This window comes from Hyperolius riggenbachi, chromosome 3 (assembly GCF_040937935.1).
Source record: "Hyperolius riggenbachi isolate aHypRig1 chromosome 3, aHypRig1.pri, whole genome shotgun sequence".
NCBI classification, from domain to species: Eukaryota; Metazoa; Chordata; class Amphibia; order Anura; family Hyperoliidae; genus Hyperolius; species Hyperolius riggenbachi.
Genome location: NC_090648.1, coordinates 317,634,444 through 317,651,885, shown reverse-complemented (window position 1 = coordinate 317,651,885; position 17,442 = coordinate 317,634,444). Strand labels below are relative to the sequence as shown.

Genomic DNA, 17,442 nt, shown 5'->3' with positions numbered 1-17,442 from the left:
TCCCCGCGAGGGGACAATGGCAGGGAATCGAGCGGAAGATAAGCGGCATCGGCGGGGACGAGCGGGGGAAATCGAATGCGGCGCACGCGCGGCGAGCAGTGACGCGGAAGAGGCGATCCGGCAGCTAATCGAGCCGCCGGATCGCCACAACATCTCCCCGTGTAGACGGGGCTTATCAAACTACAGCACATTCAAATGATTAATTATCTATAATTATACTATCTGCTGAAAGATTTTAGTTCTTGCCTGGAGATAGGCTTTAACCTTTTAACTGCCAAAAAAAAAAAAAATTGCCAAAGATTTGACCTGTAGAAAGCCACATGCACACTTCAGAGAGAATGGCTTGCTAAATGCCCAGTTAGCTATCAACTGAGACCTATGTGGTATTATTTTAACCGCGATAAGTTGTAGAATAGATTTTAGGGTATTTTAGTGTTGAGGCCTATGTTTTGTGAAATCTTTCTACAGTAGTGACAAACTGAACCAAAAGCAATAAAATTGTTATTTTCATGTATTCTGTACCAAAAGAAAAAAAAATGTGTAAAAAGAAAACAAAGTAACAGAATTTAAAAGAGAATACATAAACTTGTTACCTTGGGGTCTCAGCATTGTAAATATGTACCGTATTTGTTGCCGTATAAGACACACTTTTTCTCCCCAAAAAATAGGGGAAAAAAGTCCCTGCGTCTTATACGGCAAAGGCAGGGAATCCCCGACATATAAACGCCCGCTGATACGGACCGCGACCCACCGCCACGTCGGGAATTCCCTGCCTGTGCGTGTAAACTGTGGCTGCAAGTGACGTGTGCCTCTGCCCTCTCCCGATGCCTGTTAAGTGTTTGGCTGCGTGTCCCCCGCGTGTATACTATGCCCGCTCCTGCCGTGTGCCTTATCTCCCTCCCCCATGTGGTTGCTGGCCCCCCCGGGTGTTAATCTGCAGCGGGCTTACCTCTCCGCCATGCCCGCGAGGATTGGAGACTTCCTTCACAGCCGCGCATCTCGCTCTAGTGATCGGCATGTGATGATTGCGTCATTATCACATGCCGATCACTAGAGCGAGATGCGCGGCTGTGAAGGAAGTCTCCAATCCTCGCGGGCATGGCAGAGAGGTAAGCCCGTTGCAGATTAACACCCGGGGGGGCAAGCAACCACATGAGGGAGGGAGATGAGGCACACGGCGGGAGCGGGCATAGTATACACTCGCGGGGGACACGCAGCCAAACACTTAACAGGCATCTGGAGAGGGCAGAGGCACACGTCACTTGCAGCCACAGTTGACACGCACACGGGGAAACACACGCGCATATGGCAGGCATGAGGGACACGAGGCATTCATAGGTGACACAGAGGACACAAGGGGACACAGGCACATCGGGCAGGCATGAGGGACACACAGAGGACACATGGGGCACGCAGGGTTTCCACAGAGGACACATGGGGCAGGTATGGGGGACACAGAGCTTGCATGAGGGACACATAGGGCAGGCACGGGTGACACATGGGGCATGTATGAGGGACACAGATGACACATGGGGAGACAATCGGACACAGGAGGACACAGGGCAGACATGGGAAACAATGTTGGAGACATGAGGACACCATTTGAGGGATAACATGTACAAGACGCTCCTGGAATATGGACGCACCAGGTTTAGTATATTTATTTTTTCTCTGGTTTTTGCCCTCTAAACCTGGGTGCGTCTTATATTCCGGAGCGTCTTATACGGCGCGAAATTGTATGCTATGACAGTATACTTTTACTGTTATTTTTGCAAATTAGGCATGTAATTATTGATAGAGTACAATGAGAAAAAAAACACACCTTTATTTCTAAATAATATACTGTCACCATACATTGTACCAGGGACATAATTTAAATGTTGATAGCAAGGACAAAATGGGCAATTACAATATGTGTGTTATATCTACAGTAGCATTGTTTATTTTAAAACGTTAGCGGATGAAAATGGAGAAATTGTGTATTTTTTTAATTTTAAAATGCAATGTAATTAATTACACAAATAAATACCACCCACAAAAGACCTAATTTGGCCCAAAAAAAAATTACTAAGTTGTGTGAAAAGTAGCGAAAAAAAAAAAAAAAAGTTACAGCCGAATGAATGGGAAGAGCGTGAAATGTGAAAATGGCTCTGGTTTTTAAGGGGAAAATAACCCGCAGAGGGGAAGACGTTAAGATAACGAATACCTTTCTTATTTCAAAAACGTTTAAAAAAATAAGACTTCGTATGCAGTTAATAGGAAAGGTGGAGGCCAACTGAAAATAAATTCCTGTAAATTCATAAACAATATCGCTGGAAAGTACCATAACTTTTGGTCATTCCGTTAGTAAGATTAGAAAAATTTGTCATACCTGCATGCCAATATTGTTGTTAAAAGCAAGGTAGTGTGTGCAGAAATATATGTATACATACACATATCTCACACACCAATATTATTATTAACTTTATCTGAAAATGGATTTAAATTATTATCTCATTACAAACGGCACCAAGAGGGTGATGTATTAAGTAGAAAGTGAGTGGTCAGTTCAGGTAAAGGTGTGCTGTGTTAGTAACAGGAAAAACTGGCAAGCTGAATAACTTTGACAAGTGATAGGGTCGGTTCCGCGAGATACATTTTTAAAGCTCCTCGAAAACACAGGAAGCAGAGCCCATGTTAAAAATAGGACCCACTTCCACTTAGAAAAACACAGATTGTATACCGATCCGTGTGCCGCAGAACGCAGAGTTTGGATCGGGCACATTGTTAAAATATATGTAAACATACAAATAAAAAGCATGTTTCTTCCAGATTAAAATGAGCCATAAATAACTTTTCTCATATGTTGCAGTCACTTACAGTAAGCGGTAGAAATCTGACATTACCAACAGGTTTTGGGCTAGTCTATCTCTTCATATGGAATTCTCAGCATGGCCTTTATTCTTTATAAAGACACTCCTTGAAAAAAGGTTTATACAAAGATTCTGACCAGCTTCTGTGCTCGCTGCAAACTTTTTTAGCATTTGGACAGCACAACTGCCATTCACTAAGTGCTTTTGAAAATAAAGAAAACTCTGGAGAATCCCCCATGAGGAGATGGGCTAGTCCAAAACCTGTCAGTTCTGTCAGATTTCTACTACTTACTGTAAGCGACAGCAACATAGGAGAAAAGTAATTACAGCTCATTTTAGTCTGGAAGAAACGTACTTATCTTTAGATGTTTACATATATTTTACATTTTAAGATTTACGTGACAGTGGTCCTTTAATTCACCGTGGACAGGTGAAATTTCTGCTATAAAAAAGTTTGTTATTTGTTGCGTCCAGATTAAGATAACAAAAACAAAAAACAAAACAAAAACAACTTACCCTGAGAAATCCAGCAAGGATTAAGATCCACAAGCCTGCAAAAAGCCTGTAAAAAGCAAGAAGAAAAAAAAAAAAGTAGATTTTGAAAATGTATCCTTACACAAATGTTTCCTGCTTTGATCTCTGGAAGGGAAAGGGGGGGGGGGGGGGGGGGGAGACAGTATTATGCCACTAAGGGTCCTCTAAAAGGGAAGGTGGCACAACTAGACTACTAGGGAATGCTTAATGGGGAAGGCGATCCACAATTTATCAGGGGACCCTAAAAGGGGAGGGGTGCTACTAAACTACCAGGGGACCCTAAAAGAGGAAGCGGCTGGTACCACTAGACCACTAGAAAATCCTTAAAGGGGAAGGGGATTTACTTAAAAAATCCATTTAGCTCCATCTTATAGCACCACTTTTGAAACTACACCTTCTGTATATAAGGCAACAAATTACGCTTTCTATACACCTTTTATTCCCCCATTTACCTTTTAGATATGGTTTTATTATCATTGCAGTACTAGAAAAAAAATTACATAATGCATAAAAATATACCTTTATTACAAAACTGAGTATCACTGTACATTGTAGCATTGTTCTAACCAACCCTAGCCTTGAGGGCCACATAAGCAAAGTACTATTTGGTCACAATGCTTGCCATTTTACCTTTATTTAGCATGTTTAGTATGAATACATGCTCATTATAATTACAGAAGCCATCATCTATATAGTTAATAGTAGATATGTTTTAATGGTTGACAGCATGTAGTTCTGTAAACGAATGCTTCCCAGCATGAACGTTGCAAAACCAGCTTTTCGTGCTTTGGGTTGACTACATATTATCAGTACACAAAACCACACGTTGTATTGCTGAGATAGTCTGACAACCTACCCAGCCCCATACTTGCTGAAGTCCTTCTTGGTTTGGAATGTGAAAGCAGTAAGGCCAAAGAATACCGCAGTGGTCAGTATAAAAGCTTGTAGAACCACAGCAACATCGTAGAAGGTTACTAAAGATTTAAAACAAATGAGTTAATACATAGTAGGAACACATTGGTAGTAAGCAAAGTACAAATACCAAATTTTTCAACATATAAAAGGCGCGTAGACACGCTGGACTTTTTCAAACTATCAGTCTGACAACAGCCTGTACTCACGTGCAACTGTCATCAGAACGACTGCCCCACAGGTGGGTCTGACGACCGTAGTTTGAAGAAGTCCAGCGTGTGTACGCGCCTTAAGACGCACTTTTTCTCCCCCAAAACTGGAGAGAAAAAGTTGCTGTGTCTGTCTTATATGCTAATACAGGGAATCCCTGCACTGTCCCCGTGTCTCCTCTTCTACCACCTTGTGTCCTTCTCCACTCCCTCTAAACAAATGTAAACCAGCGACAGTACAGCTCACTTCATCAATCAACTCCAGCGGGGGACCAGTGACCTCTACTCTCCTTCACTGCTCCCCCTAGTGCCAGCTTCTGTGGATGGGAGGGAGAAGTCTCGTTAAGTAGAAGAGAAGTCTCTGACCAATGGATTGCATTAGCCGTGCTGCTGCTAACATTTATACATGGGAAGCATGGAGACATATGTGGTGCAGGATGGGACACATAAGGGAAAAGTAGGGGACACATGGGGGACGGAAGGGAACGCCAGACTTGGGGGGGGGGGGGGGGGGAGGAAACATTACCAAGACGATCCTTTACCATCGGCACACCAGGTTTAGTATACTTTCTTCTTCCCTGGTTTTTGCCCTCTAAACCTATGTGTTTTATAGTCCAGAGCGCCTCATATGCTGAAAAATACAGATATAATCACAAATATTTGATCATCATGTATAGTATTAGAAAGACAGGAGATAATTACCTACAGTAGCAACAGTTATGGCTTCTAAAATGGTCTGAAAAAAATATATACATAGTGTCAGTAAATTCAAGAGCTTCCAGTTAGTAATAAGAATATTGTGTGGTATAGAAAATATCCTTAGCAATAAAGCCCAGCTTCAGTCAAAATTAGAAATCACACGGAAGTGTGCGAGTACAGCACTGCCCTGCCTACGCTACTTGCCTAAACAGTAAATGCCAGTAGTGCAATGGTTATGTAGCCTGCCATTCTGCTGGTAGCTAGGATCAGGATGCTGGTGCTTAGATCTGGCCAGGTTTAAGCTCTCACAAGCAAAGGTTAAGAGGCAAGAACACAGAGCCTAATACTAGTCTCAGGGAGCCAGGATTGCCACTAAAAGTGGTCCAAGCTACTGACAGAATGCTTATGATTATTTATATGGTAGACTCTCAGTTATCCAGAACTCTCAAGCAACCAGAAAAAAAATCCTGGCTTTGCAGGATTCACAAAATATTTTTTTTTATGGTATACAGTGAATTTTGACCATAGTCAAGCTTATAGGAAACCTGCTTTGTTATTATTTTTTTTTTAAATTAAAAAACAAGAACGATTTTGGCAGCTTGGTTGTATAGGAAATGAGGCTATAAAAAAAACTCCAGCAGGTTCCTAACTATGCAGGTCTCTGCTGTATGATAATCCACCCCTCTGGCCACAGACATGCTGCTCTCCTCAAACAGACCATATTCCAGGTTTGAATGGACTTCCATTCTAGAGATGACTGAGAATAACCTGCAGTGTGCAGGAGGCAAGAGCAGGGTATGCAAGGATTAACTCATCTAGCTACAACCAATTTCCAATCTGTTGTTTTCTGAGTTTCATCTCCCTACACTTCTGCCTCCAGAGAGGATTATCCAGTTTAGAAGGAGAAGTGTAAGAAGATGGAATGCAGCATAGAATGCAGGCACTAGCTAGGTGAGTTGAAGGGGAACTTCAGCCTAAATAAACATACTGTCATTAAGTTACATTAGTTATGTTAATTAATTAGATAGGTGATATAATCTCTTACCCACCCTGTTTTAAAAGAACAGGCAAATGTTTGTGATTTCATAGGGGCAGCCATCTTTGTTATGGGGCAGCCATCCTTTTGGTTGAAAGGAGGTGACATGGAACATGAGACACAGTTCCAACTGTCCTGTGTCCTGATCACCCATCCCAGCCGCGCCAGCTAAGCTTCAAATCTCAAATAAAAAAAATTTGAAAAAAGGATTGCACTAAAAAACAGCAGAACGAGAACAACATCAGAAATCCCATCGTGCTTTGCACAGCATCAGGGGAAAAATGCCCGGGCAGTTTTCTTCTGTGCGGCTAAAATGAGACCTGGGTAACAAAAACAAAGTTCTGATGCTGTGAAACTTAATGAAACACCAAGCCTTTTCAGTCCTGCTGAGTAGATTTTTAGTCTGGAGGTTCACTTTAATCCCTGCATACCTCTCTCTCACCCACTGCAGGATATTTGCACTTTTTGCTCAACCATAATCCATACCGAAAAGTCTGGCTAATAGTGGGGAATAGTTTTAAATGTAAGATGGTAAGGCTGCATAGCACAAATTTAAAGGAAACGATTGTTATTGAGTAGTTATCCAAAATGTTCCCCTCAGAATCATGTTGCCATGGTTGCAAGGGAGTGAAATTTTAATGTCTAGGAAATGTTAGACAATCATAGCTAGCTGCAAATGGAAACACAACTGCAAATTTTTAAACACAAACTTATACAGTGTCTTTATAGCTCTACAAATGTTACAGAGCTTCCAATTAAACCTTGTAGAGACACTAGACCAGCGGTAGGGAACCTTGGCTCTCCAGCTGTGATAAAATAAATCCCAGCATGCATTTGTCTTTATTAACCATGACTGTGGCTGTCAGACTCCAGCAATGCATTGTGGTACTTGTAGTTCCTTAACAGATGGAGAGCAAAAGGTTCTCTACCCTTGCACTAGACTGACCTCACCTAAAATGACTGTTTATTATCACACCGAGCAACAATCTGATATCTTTACAGGCCAATCCATCGTCTGCTAGGGTTCTCAATTGGAGAAGTGGCAAATGGCTATGTTTTTAGGTTTATTAGTCTTTTAACGCAGTAAAAGGCTTCCTGCTCCACTTCCCTTTCCCCTCTCCATAGTGGTTTGCACACCCTATCATTTATCTAATGTGAGTAGTTAGCTTAACCTTGTGCTTTATTTTCAATTACATCATAGAACATCTGCCAAAGCTAACGTTTTTGCCCACACTTCCTAAATCAGATGTATAGACTATTTTATGTTCACACATCACACTCATCAGCTTATCTGTGCATATTCTGTAATCGAAACCATAGATCATAAATCTCATCATTCATCAGAACCCTTTAAGATACCTGTTAATTTAAAAACAGGGTACAATGTGATACCCATGACAAGGACTCTTTATTTGGCCTTGACATTTAAGTTGTAGTTAGTGTAATACAAACAGTAGTTGAACGACATCACCTTTGCCACGTAGCTACACTGCATGTGATAATGGTTGCAGGACTAAATATGCCAAGACACACAAAGTTTATTTACACAGAGAGCATAGTATGCAGCCTATCAGTTCCTTCAACCATTATTCAGCTTAACAATTCCCATTAAGCTTCAGCCAAGCTAGGGAAGAACAGGGGGCTGGAGATTAATGTGAAAGTAAATGTTTTCCTTTTGCTTATATTTTTGTCAAAAAGGGAGCACACAATACAGTAAGAATTAAATCTGATAGATTCATTTTCAGATTTGGAGCAAGGTATTCAGTGTCTGGATGGAGCCCCTACCACCAAATTCTAGTTTAGTCTATCCAGTTTCACATCGCTGCTACCAGGGCTGTGGAGTGGGTACAAAATGTATCACTCCGACTTCAGCTACCCAAAATTGCTCCGACTCCTCTACTCCGATGTCTAATGCATACCAGGGCTGTGGAGTTGGTACAAAAAAAAAAAAAAAAAAAGAAAAGAAAAAAAATCATCATCCGACTCCTCAGTTTATGAAACCAAAGACTTAAGGCTCATACACACATCAGACTATAGTCTTTGGAAAATGAAAGATCACAGACCAATCTTACCACCCTTCATGTAATATGAGAGCCATACTCTACACAGTCTTTTCTATGGAGCTGAACTCCACATCAGAAAAAAATCTTTGCAAGATGCTGCACACACAGATGCTGTACAGACACAAAAGATCAGTATCTGCAAAAGATCTGTTCCTGCCAAAAATCCATTCCTGCAAATTGCAATGAAAGTCTATGAGATCTGCAGATCCTCATACACACATGATTTAACTGACATTCATCTTCAGATCAAGCAATCATCCGCAGATCTGAAAATCCATCCTGGTGGATCTGATCTGCAGATGAATGTCAGTTAAATCATGTGTGTATGATGATCTGCAGATCTCATAGACTATCATTGCAATTTGCAGGAATGGATTTTTGGCAGGAACAGATCTTTTGCAGATACTGATCTTTTGTGTCTGTACAGCATCTGTGTGTGGAGCATCTTGCAAAGATTTCTATCTGATGGGGAGTTCAGCTCCATAGAATAGACTGTGTAGGTATGGCTCTCATACTACATGGATTGGAGTAAATTTGGTCTGTGATCTTTCATTTTCAAAAGACTATGGTCTGATGTGTGTATGTGGCCTTAGACTGACTCCAGGTACCCAAAAAATTGCTCGGACTCCGTCGCCACAGCCCTGGCTGCTACTTATATTAGCGGGTTGATGAGGAATGCACAATTCTGATTGGCTCAAACCTTTGGCTAATTAACTTCTGACAAAAATCTAAAAAAACAAACAAACAAAAAAAATTTAGAAGTAGGTAGCCTTTTCAATTTACTAAAAACAATCTAATTACGACATATATGGAATAAAATAAAATGCTTACAAATCCAAATAACAGGTACAAGTTGACTGGATACTGATGCCTATAGATGGTCAGGGCAATGATGGTACCTAATGATCCAATACCACTAACCAAAACTAAAGCAGGGCTAGAAAAGAAAAGAGACAAGACATGGGGGAAAAAAGTCAATAGACATTTCTAATATTAACAGTAGAACAAGCTGATAATGTTTGTTGACTTTGCTTTTTTGGATCCATTTTTGCGTTGCCACCGCTCAGTGCCTGACGCTGCATTCCTTCTTTGCCACTGCCAATTCACGCCGGTATCCCAAAGCCCCATCAGGAGCATCAGGTTATCACTGGTTTGCAAAAGACCAATTGGAATCCTCTCTGAGCACCAGGGAAGATTGTCATTGGTTCACTGAGTCGTAAACCAATGAAAATCCTCCCTGGCATCACATACATACGCTCTGCTGAACATACATTCATTGTGCATCGCTTACATACACCCTGCTGAAGATACATACACTGGGCATCACATATATACACTTTGCTGAGCATGCATACACTGGGTATAACAAACAAACTCTGCTGAGCATGCATACACTGGGCATCACATACACTCTGCTGAACACGCATACACTGGGCATCACATACACTCTGCTGAACACGCATACACTGGGCATCACATACACTCTGCTGAACACGCATACACTGGGCATCACATACAGTACATACACTATGCTGAGCATGCATACACTTGGCATCACATACATACACTCTGCTGAACATGCATACACTGGGCATCACATACAGTACATACACTATGCTGAGCATGCATACACTTTGCATCACATACATACACTCTGCTGAACATGCATACACTGGGCATCAAACTCATCATGCACAGGGAGAGGCACTCTGCAGCACATACATACACAGAGGAAGGCTAGGGGGAGACATTTGAGGTTTCGCTTATATTTTGGGTCACTCATTTGGCTTTTTTTTGGGGGGGGGGAGCAACTTATACTTCGGTATATATTATAAATTTAAAAAGGAAATGTCCTACCTTTCATGAACAAAGTTCTTTACAGATTCAAAATAGAGGAAGACTGCAGCTGTCAAGGTGGTCAGCAGAACTTGCACAGACAAAATGGAGTAGACCTTCCGCAGGAAACCTGTTTGTGGGATAAAATGTAGTTAGAGAAAGAAAGAATTTTAAGGGGGAAGACACTAACATTTACACCATTCAAAATATTACAAAGGTTTACAGTCTATAGGCACAGTAGTGCATGACTTAAGGTGCCCATACACTCGTCAGATTGGCAGCAGATAGATAAGAAATGCATCTGATGATCTATCTGATGCGTTTTTAGAACATTTTTTACCAGGATAGAATTCCAATAGATTTCAGTTTGAAATCTATTGAAATTCGATCTGATGGCATTTTTTTGCCATCAGATTTCCATTAAGGCCAATGCAAACTGCTAAGCAATCTCATCAGATCGACCTAAATTTTCCACCCTGCCAGTTCGATGGAAATCCATCGAAATCGATCATCGATCGGTCGATTGGCCAACCGATTTGCAATCGATCGATCGGGATCGATCGGTAGGCCGGAAAATCGGCTGAGTGTATGGGCCCCTTTAGTTAGGTTGCGCACTTTATCAGCGGCTTTAAGATGAGGACCGGGAGGACAGTGAGGGACCTACAGGACTACAAGGGCTGGGAGAAGCACCAAGTAAGTAAAAGAACACTCTGAAGTTTCAACTCGGTTGTTCTTTAAGGCTTTGTTCACATCTAAAATCGGAATCACTGACGGCTTCGTTTTGCGATTTTGAGAGTCATTTTTTTCCCCTCCTGGTGCTTACCTGCACGCTAAGATTTTGTGTAAAGCACTTTTCAAAGCGCTTTAGCAGAGAGATTTCTTTTTCCACCTCCTGACGCAAGTCAGGAAATGAAATATTTGACCCAGAACAAAACAGAAAACTCCCTAGGTGTGAACAAGCCCTAAAGGCAAACTCATACCATTCAATGAAAACACTGAATCTTAAATGTTATAAAAAGTAGATAACTGATATTTACTCAAAATATTGAATGGACATGACTACGGTATTCTTTTCCCAATTGGGTAGGAGAAGTATGTGACATGTGCAGTGTTTTTTACTACATGAAGCAGAATAAAGCTAGTAGCTGTGACTGTGTGAATGTTATTGAACCACATTTTCTACTTAAGGGGAACCTGGGATGGGGCAATAAAAAGAAAGTATATGTACCTGGGGCTTTCTCCAGTCTGATTGCTCCCTCATCAGCACCCTCCTACGTCTTCTCATTCTTCAGCAATTGGCCTGAAAAGTCCTCTGGTCCAGGGCAGCATGCTCCCATTGCCAGGAGCGTTGTGCCTGCACAATACTATTGCGCAGGATGCTCCCGGCATTGGGAGCACAGCGAGGGAGCATGCACTGCCGGACAGCACCTGCGCCGACTGGACAACTTACCAGGGCCAGTTTCAGACGAACCAAGCGGTGACTGAGGACGAGGAGGGAGCGATCAGGCCGGAGAGGGCTGGAGGAAGCCTCAGGTATGTATATTTTATTTTTAAAGCGGAACTGAAATAAACGAAAAAAAAAAAAGGAGTTTCACTTACCTGGGGCTTCTGCCAGCCGGCCTGTGCCTGCCACCCACCAATGCTCCAGTCCCCCGCTGTGGCTCGCTTTCACTTCACGCAGTTAGAGTGCACTGCACCTGCTTGGCCCCGGCCACACGCATCCTCGTTCACGCACCCGTCTAGTGCTGCGCAGGCGCAGTAGAGATTTTCTCGTACTGCGCAGGACGCTCCTGGCAACAGGAACATGTACGAGGATACAGATGTCCAGGGAGCAGTGGAGGTCGACTTAGAAGTCAGCTTCACTGCGTGAAGAAAAGTGAGCCGCGGCGGGGGACGGAGGATCAGTCCAGGACGGCACAGGCACAGGTCGGCTGCAGGGGGCTGGTAGAAGCCTCGGGTAAGTGGAACTCTTTTTTTTTTTTTTAATGCTACTTCAGTCCCGCTTTAAGTCCCCATCTCAGATACTTAAAACAGGCAGACACGCACGACATCAGACAGTGCATAGACTGCACTGTCTGATGTTCACACTGCAGGCATTCCCATCCGTGTTTTGGGAATGTGTGCAGGAGGCAGACACGCACAGCATAGACTGCACTGTCTGATGCTCACACTGCAGGCATTCCCATCCGTGTTTTGGGAATGTGTGCAGGAGGCAGACACGCACAGCATAGACTGCACTGTCTGATGCTCACACTGCAGGCATTCCCATCCGTGTTTCGGGAATGTGTGCAGGAGGCAGACACGCACAGCATAGACTGCACTGTCTGATGCTCACACTGCAGGCATTCCCATCCGTGTTTCGGGAATGTGTGCAGGAGGCAGACACGCACAGCATAGACTGCACTGTCTGATGCTCACACTGCAGGCATTCCCATCCGTGTTTCGGGAATGTGTGCAGGAGGCAGACACGCACAGCATAGACTGCACTGTCTGATGCTCACACTGCAGGCATTCCCATCCGTGTTTCGGGAATGTGTGCAGGAGGCAGACACGCACAGCATAGACTGCACTGTCTGATGCTCACACTGCAGGCATTCCCATCCGTGTTTTGGGAATGTGTGCAGGAGGCAGACACGCACAGCATAGACTGCACTGTCTGATGCTCACACTGCAGGCATTCCCATCCGTGTTTCGGGAATGTGTGCAGGAGGCAGACACGCACAGCATAGACTGCACTGTCTGATGCTCACACTGCAGGCATTCCCATCCGTGTTTCGGGAATGTGTGCAGGAGGCAGACACGCACAGCATAGACTGCACTGTCTGATGCTCACACTGCAGGCATTCCCATCCGTGTTTTGGGAATGTGTGCAGGAGGCAGACACGCACAGCATAGACTGCACTGTCTGATGCTCACACTGCAGGCATTCCCATCCGTGTTTCGGGAATGTGTGCAGGAGGCAGACACGCACAGCATAGACTGCACTGTCTGATGCTCACACTGCAGGCATTCCCATCCGTGTTTCGGGAATGTGTGCAGGAGGCAGACACGCACAGCATAGACTGCACTGTCTGATGCTCACACTGCAGGCATTCCCATCCGTGTTTTGGGAATGTGTGCAGGAGGCAGACACGCACAGCATAGACTGCACTGTCTGATGCTCACACTGCAGGCATTCCCATCCGTGTTTCGGGAATGTGTGCAGGAGGCAGACACGCACAGCATAGACTGCACTGTCTGATGCTCACACTGCAGGCATTCCCATCCGTGTTTCGGGAATGTGTGCAGGAGGCAGACACGCACAGCATAGACTGCACTGTCTGATGCTCACACTGCAGGCATTCCCATCCGTGTTTTGGGAATGTGTGCAGGAGGCAGACACGCACAGCATAGACTGCACTGTCTGATGCTCACACTGCAGGCATTCCCATCCGTGTTTTGGGAATGTGTGCAGGAGGCAGACACGCACAGCATAGACTGCACTGTCTGATGCTCACACTGCAGGCATTCCCATCCGTGTTTCGGGAATGTGTGCAGGAGGCAGACACGCACAGCATAGACTGCACTGTCTGATGCTCACACTGCAGGCATTCCCATCCGTGTTTCGGGAATGTGTGCAGGAGGCAGACACGCACAGCATAGACTGCACTGTCTGATGCTCACACTGCAGGCATTCCCATCCGTGTTTCGGGAATGTGTGCAGGAGGCAGACACGCACAGCATAGACTGCACTGTCTGATGCTCACACTGCAGGCATTCCCATCCGTGTTTCGGGAATGTGTGCAGGAGGCAGACACGCACAGCATAGACTGCACTGTCTGATGCTCACACTGCAGGCATTCCCATCCGTGTTTCGGGAATGTGTGCAGGAGGCAGACACGCACAGCATAGACTGCACTGTCTGATGCTCACACTGCATGCGTTCCGGACCAGTGCGGTCTGGGAACGCATGCTGCGCGCATTTTTTGCAGAAACTCTCGGCTGACCCGTTCACTTCAGTGAATGGGATCAGCCACGTAACACATTCAAATGCGGATGGCGTGCATTCGTATGTGTTGCGTCCCGAACGCACAGCCATCCACGTTTGCTAATGTGAACTGGCCTAAAGAATACAACTTGCGATCATATCTCCAGCAGTAATTATTATTATGTATTTATATAGCGCCAACATCTTACGCAGCACTGTACAGTATATATATTGTCTTGTCCCTAACTGTCCCTCAAAGGAGCTCACAATCTAATCCCTACCATAGTCATATGTCTGCATTGTGTAGTGAATGTATTGTATTCTAGGGCCAATTTAGGGGGGAGCTAATTCACGTATCTGTATGTTTTTGGGGTGTAGGAGGAAACCGGAGTGCCCAGAGGTAACCCACGCAGACACAGGGAGAACATACAAACTCCTTGCAGATAGTGCACTGGATGGGATTCGAACCGGGGACCCAGCGCTGCAAGGCGAGAGAGCTAACCACTACGCCACTGTGCTGCCCATGATCATATCATTATATATACAGTACATGATTTATAAAGCACCAACATATTCCGTGGCACTGTACAGAGTAAGGGCCCTTTTCCACTAGGAGCGTTTGTGATGCTGCATCGCAAAAATAAATCACTAGGATCTGCTAAATAACATAGGAATCGCGGTAGGCATTTTCCACTACCGCAAATAGATTTTAACCATTTTACCGCTTTTAGTTTGGGACTTGCTGATCGCAATCGCTGGCGTTTAGCACAAGCTCTAGCGATTTTCTAGTGGAAAAGGGCCCTTAGAAACAAACATGGGGTACATAATAATACAGACAATGATGTACACCAAATATAGACACTGGTACAAAATATAGAATTGGCAGTTACAGTGACAAAAGTAACATAATTCATAAAATGTATAACAAATTGCAAGACATAAAATGAATAGCAAATTCCAAGACAAAAAAAGGTTGGGAGAGCCCTGCCCTTGTCAGCTTGCAATATAAAGGAATGGGGTATCAAAGGGAGAATGGCCTAAGCTAGAGTGTATGCTTGTCAGAGAAAGTGAATTTTGAGGGAGCGTTTAAAGATTTCAAAGGTTGGAGAGTGACAGATGTTTTGTGGAAGGGGATTCCAAAGGAGGAGTAAAGCTCGTGATAAATCTTGTATGCATGAAAGCAAGGAGGTGATTCTACAGAATAAAAGAAGGTTGTGCGCAGATCTGAGATTGCGGTTGGGTTGGTATCTGGGAATTAGTAAAGAGACGTAGAGGGGAGAGAGATTGTGGAGAGCTTTGTAGGTTAGGGTTAAGAGTTTGAAATGGATCCTATAGTTACTTGGCAGCCAATGAAGAGCTTGACAGAGAAGAGCAGCAGAAAAAGAGCGAGAAGAAAGATGACTCGAGCTGCTGAGTTCAGCACAAATTAAAGGGGTGTCAGTCTGTTAGTTGGTAGTCCACAAAGTAGTATATTACAATAGTCCAAATGAGATTTTATAAAGGTGGCCATACACCTGTATTGATCAAACATTGCTGTGGTAACAATGTGTGATATTTAGGGATGAGCGACAACGCAATGGAGTCCCCCGGGGTTTTCACCAAATGAAAGACGTGCCTCCCTGACTATGCATTTATACTTTACCTGCCTGCTGTCGCCTGCCGCAGTGCCCATCCACCTTCTGCACCTCACTCACATGGGATGCGAATGCAGGAGCAGCTGGACAGTAGTGGCAGCTGGAACAGGGTTGATTTAATGCATGAGCACTGGGGGAAGGGTGGGGGGAGCACATTAACATTTGGGGGAGGGGGACAACTGTACAGGTAGCATCATAAAGCCAATTCCAGGGAGATATCATACTGAAATCGATCAGGAATCTTCCTGTGGTGTATGGACAGCCAACAAATCTCTCTCTGATCAGATTCAGAGTGAGAACTGTTTCTTAGTTGAATTGCCCATCATCGTTACAATTTTTCACTAAATGCATCTTTCATTGTGATTTGAACGATCATAACTAATCGGAAGGCAATAATCGATTGTTCACATTTACTGAACGATTCTTTCTTCAAATTCAATCATAAAATCCAACTTTCTGATCAATTTTATCCTATTTAGCAATTAACCAAAGAGTGGTTCACTATCAATTGCCTTCAAAAATGGCAAATTTTCTGTACAATTCGATCGTAAAAATCACATCGAAAGATCGCATTTGGTGAAAAAAATTGTACAGTTAATGGGCATTTTTAGATGGACGGGGACCTTTACACCCATAGGCAACTGCCATTCCAACTGACACTCACTGCAATACACTGCAGTACACTTTCTGCTGCTAAAAATCATACTGCCCAACAACATACATACAAAATGCCCACACATACATATATCATAGACTACCAAATTCTAAAATTGCCCCCCAGGACCTTAGGCCGCTGTAGTGAAAAATTTTGCTACCCATCATATTTTGCAACTTGCCATAGAGGACAGTGTATGACTGTGTAGGCGTGACTCCTCTCTGTTAACACGCCTGTAATTTTTTGCAACCACAGATCCCATTGAGCTAGAAGGGGGATTGTTCCCTCCAGGGGGGGTTATTAGTTGAGCAAGAGGGGGGATTGTTCCCTGGGGGGGGGGGGGGGTTAGTTGAGGAAGAGGGGGGGGGGTTGTTCCCTCCAGGGGGGGTTATTAGTTGAGCAAGAGGGGGGGGATTGTTCACTCCAGGGGGGGTTATTAGTTGAGCAAGAGGGGGGGGGGGATTGTTCCCTCCAGGGGGGGTTATTAGTTGAGCAGGAGGGGGGATTGTTCCCTCCAGGGGGGTTATTAGTTGAGCAAGAGGGGGGTTTGTTCCCTCCAGGGGGGGTTATTAGTTGAGCAAGAGGGGGGTTTGTTCCCTCCAGGGGGGTTATTAGTTGAGCAAGAGGGGGGATTGTTCCCTGAGGGGGGGGGGGGGGGTTATTGGTTGAGCAAGAGGGGGCATTGTTCCCTCCAGGGGAGGGGGGGGGGGGTTATTAGTTGAGCAAGAGGGATGACTGTTCCCTCCAGGGGGGGTTATTAGTTGAGCAAGAGGGGAGGGTTCTGTGTGAGAATAGGGTTTGGTTGGGTTGCATTTTCTGATACAGATAGGTTGAAGTCAATGGTTAGGTTGCACTTTCTGATAGCTATACCTATAAATAAGTGCAACCTGTTGTAAAATCTGATAAAGTTGCAAAAAATGTCACCACACCTCTAAGCTTCAGGCACAGTGCTCTTCGTCTAACACCTCCAAAACGTAACTAAACCTATTCGGTTGGTGGACAGTGTAACGTCATTTTCCTCCACATACAGTCACATTTCTGTGGA

The 17,442-nt window shown here is 44.2% G+C and overlaps 1 protein-coding gene across 1 annotated transcript in view; it reads right to left on the bottom strand.

The window, feature by feature from the left end:
• The window catches only part of TMBIM4 (transmembrane BAX inhibitor motif containing 4), a 30,790-nt gene that overhangs the window by 12,738 nt on the left and 610 nt on the right, over window positions 1-17,442 (bottom strand). Inside the window, exons 2-6 of the mRNA XM_068276764.1 lie at window positions 10,163-10,271; window positions 9,137-9,242; window positions 5,210-5,243; window positions 4,243-4,360; window positions 3,369-3,414 (exon numbers count right to left, since the gene is read on the bottom strand). Of these exons, the coding sequence (XP_068132865.1) occupies window positions 3,369-3,414; window positions 4,243-4,360; window positions 5,210-5,243; window positions 9,137-9,242; window positions 10,163-10,271 (413 nt within the window). The remainder of the gene's footprint in view (window positions 1-3,368; window positions 3,415-4,242; window positions 4,361-5,209; window positions 5,244-9,136; window positions 9,243-10,162; window positions 10,272-17,442) is intronic.